The 2924-nt window shown below is 45.3% G+C and overlaps 1 protein-coding gene across 1 annotated transcript in view; it reads left to right on the plus strand.

The window, feature by feature from the left end:
* Window positions 1–464: 464 nt before the first annotated feature.
* Window positions 465–2924, plus strand: part of LOC138364703 (glucose dehydrogenase [FAD, quinone]-like) — a 12003-nt gene continuing 9543 nt past the window's right edge. The window contains exons 1-2 of the mRNA XM_069324684.1: window positions 465–662; window positions 2637–2814. Coding sequence (XP_069180785.1) covers window positions 480–662; window positions 2637–2814 — 361 coding nt within the window. The 5' untranslated portion in view covers window positions 465–479. The remainder of the gene's footprint in view (window positions 663–2636; window positions 2815–2924) is intronic.

Raw genomic sequence — 2924 nt, forward strand, 5'->3', positions numbered from 1 at the left:
CCGTGAATTGGTTATCTTACGTGAATAGGTCCTCCTTCGTACAAATATGTTGTCATAAACGAATTTTTAAACTTTTTTGGACAGTCCGGAAAAAATAAAGTTAATGAATCAAACTTAAATACTGAGGCTTAGTATAGCTGCTATAGCACATATATGTACCCTCAGATGGCGTTTATTAGGCCAAAAATGGTTAGGTTATAGGTTTTATTAGTAACATAGATATAACTTTTCCGGTTTGTTCAAATTCAGTAATACGAAAGTCAACTTGATATTGGTCAATCCCGACTTTTTTGTACTATCGACCATATAGTTACTATAAGTACTTTCATTTTAGGAGGCCTGAACTGATAATAAGTCACTAATTCCAGAAAAATCCCTCAGCCTTCCTAATCTAAATCTTTTAGATTAGTGCTAAAAGACAAAAAAGTCTGTTAGGTCTACTCTACTTCCAGCCGTTAGTAAATCCTGGTGCAGCAATTATGTTTCTTGACTGGTCGGCAGGTCCTCTGACAACAGTGAATGCCGAGCTGGTCAACGCCTGGGTGAAGGTTGGTGATGAGGGCGAGCCGGACCAGCCGGATATCCAGCTGTTCTTGAGCAGCGTCGCCACCACGGCGGACAGCGGCGCCCTCTACCCCGCGGTCTGGGGACTGGATAGGCAAGTGAGTATATCCTTCAGCTGTCACCTGGATTTTCAATGTAGCTGAGCCTAACATTTTAAAAGCACTACGACCACCTTCTGTGGTTGTTCAATAAATCTCTGAACTGTATGTTTGACAAATTTCTCACCCTGTCCATGGAGGACAGAAGAAAATGTATATATGCTGGTTAGCATTGTAAATGTGTGGCCACGTCTGTGGTAGAAAATAATAATAATAATAAAAAACTGGATTTTCAGCCGCGCATCAAAATCTGTTTTATATTTTGCGCGACAAAACGCTTCGCCTATCACGCTACAGTACTATTCAAATGTCATGGAACTAAAAGGATGACTATATTGTGTTCGTCACTATCCTGGAACCAGTCAGGTAGCGCACCTTTGGACACTCTCCAGCTTGCTTTTGTGCATGTCAGAATTGATCTGACCCATGTACTACGTGGTTCTGAGTGACTCCTTGTGAAGATATATGAAGGCAGGCCACATTTTGGCCAACCTTCTACTTGTAGGCAACGTTATATGGCAAAATTAGTAAGGGAAGAAGTAGCTTCGGCAATGTGTCATCCTATTTATTCCAATCCGATCATGTTGGTTATGTACCCAACAGCAACTGCTGTTAAAATTTGGGTGAGGACGGTTTGAATGTCTCGGGCTCAGAATACACTTTTACGGTCTAGCTTTACGAATACTTTACATTCCAATTAGTACTTCGACGTGTTAAGTGTTCGACAGCGCCTATCGTAAGTACTGTACATTTGCTCAGGATAAGGATTCATCAAGCCTATAAATATTCACTTACGAAACCTGTTCATCGCTCCAAGATCACGACGGCTTGATCCTTATCACACAGTTGACGAGTTTCGAGATTTCACAGCCCAAGGTTATTATTGTTATAACAACTTCGCATTGTCTCGGGGCTCATAAACTGTTTAATAAATGTAAACAATGCCGCCATGGTTGTGGAAAGAGGTACAGGTTCACCCTCCAGAGGGACATCAAGGCTACCACACAGCCCGTCCACCCGTTTCAAAACGTCATGTTGTTATAGGATTCAGCTACTCGGAACAAGTTCCAAGTAGAACGGGCTATGGTGAGCCCGTAACTTACCTGGCACAGGAGCGGGGCAAGTAGCAAGGGCTATGGTGGAGCCCGTAGTGGACTTACCTGGCACAGGAGCGGGGCAAGTAGCACGGGCTATGGTGAGGCCGTAGTGGACTTACCTGGCACAGGAGCGGGGCAAGTAGCACGGGCTATGGTGAGCCCGTAGTGGACTTACCTGGCACAGGAGCGGTGCAAAGTAGCACGGGCTATGGTGAGCCGTAGTGGACTTACCTGGCACAGGGCGGTGGCAAGTAGCACGGGCTATGGTGAGCCCGTAGTGGACTTACCTGGCACAGGAGCGGTGCAAGTAGCACGGGCTATGGTGAGCCCGTAGTGGACTTACCTGGCACAGGAGCGGTGCAAGTAGCACGGGCTATGGTGAGCCCGTAGTGGACTTACCTGGCACAGGAGCGGTGCCCCTCAAAACGTCAAGAAAGCGTTTAATTTAAAGTGTCCTCTCCTCTCCTAACCTCAACCCGTCCTTACACAATAAGGTCTTTTTCGCTCGTATGCGCACTAAGGCTAAAAATTGCCGTACTAGAAATTGAAAGCGGCTCGCGAAAGCGACGTACTGTCCTGTTTTCTGTTTTGGGTCTTCTGGCTTAGGCTGTTAGGTTAAGGGAGGACACTTTAAATTAACAGTTTTCATGACCTTTTGAAACCTTTGGAGAACCTGCTGCCCTCCTAACCTAGCAGAGGACCCAAAACTTGCTGTTGAGGGTTCATTTCACTTGGAAAATGAATTTCCATTTCCTAATACGCCAATTTTTAGTCGTAGCGCATACGAGCGAAAAGCGACGCTACTTGTAAGAGGACGGGGGAAAAACCCCATTGGCAATTCTAATGTTTTCTATTCTCTTCAATTAAAAATTTCCAGAAATTTAAGGAGTATTTCAAGAGTATATACGGCAAGGCAGCCTTCAGCATGAGACCGACCCTGGTCCACCCCAAGAGTCGGGGGACAGTCACCCTCAGGTCCCGGGACCCAAGAGAACCACCCAACATTGACCCTAACTTCCTCAGCCATCCACATGACGTAGCCATGCTGGTTAAAGGTAAGTGTAGTTCATTATTTTGTTTTCATTCTTCAATTGTCAACCCACCCCTGAAAAAGGATAGTATTTACATCAACTACTTAGCTCACGGGATGGGTATGGGGTGCATA

The sequence above is a fragment of the Procambarus clarkii genome, chromosome 14 (assembly GCF_040958095.1).
Source record: "Procambarus clarkii isolate CNS0578487 chromosome 14, FALCON_Pclarkii_2.0, whole genome shotgun sequence".
NCBI lineage: Eukaryota > Metazoa > Arthropoda > Malacostraca > Decapoda > Cambaridae > Procambarus > Procambarus clarkii.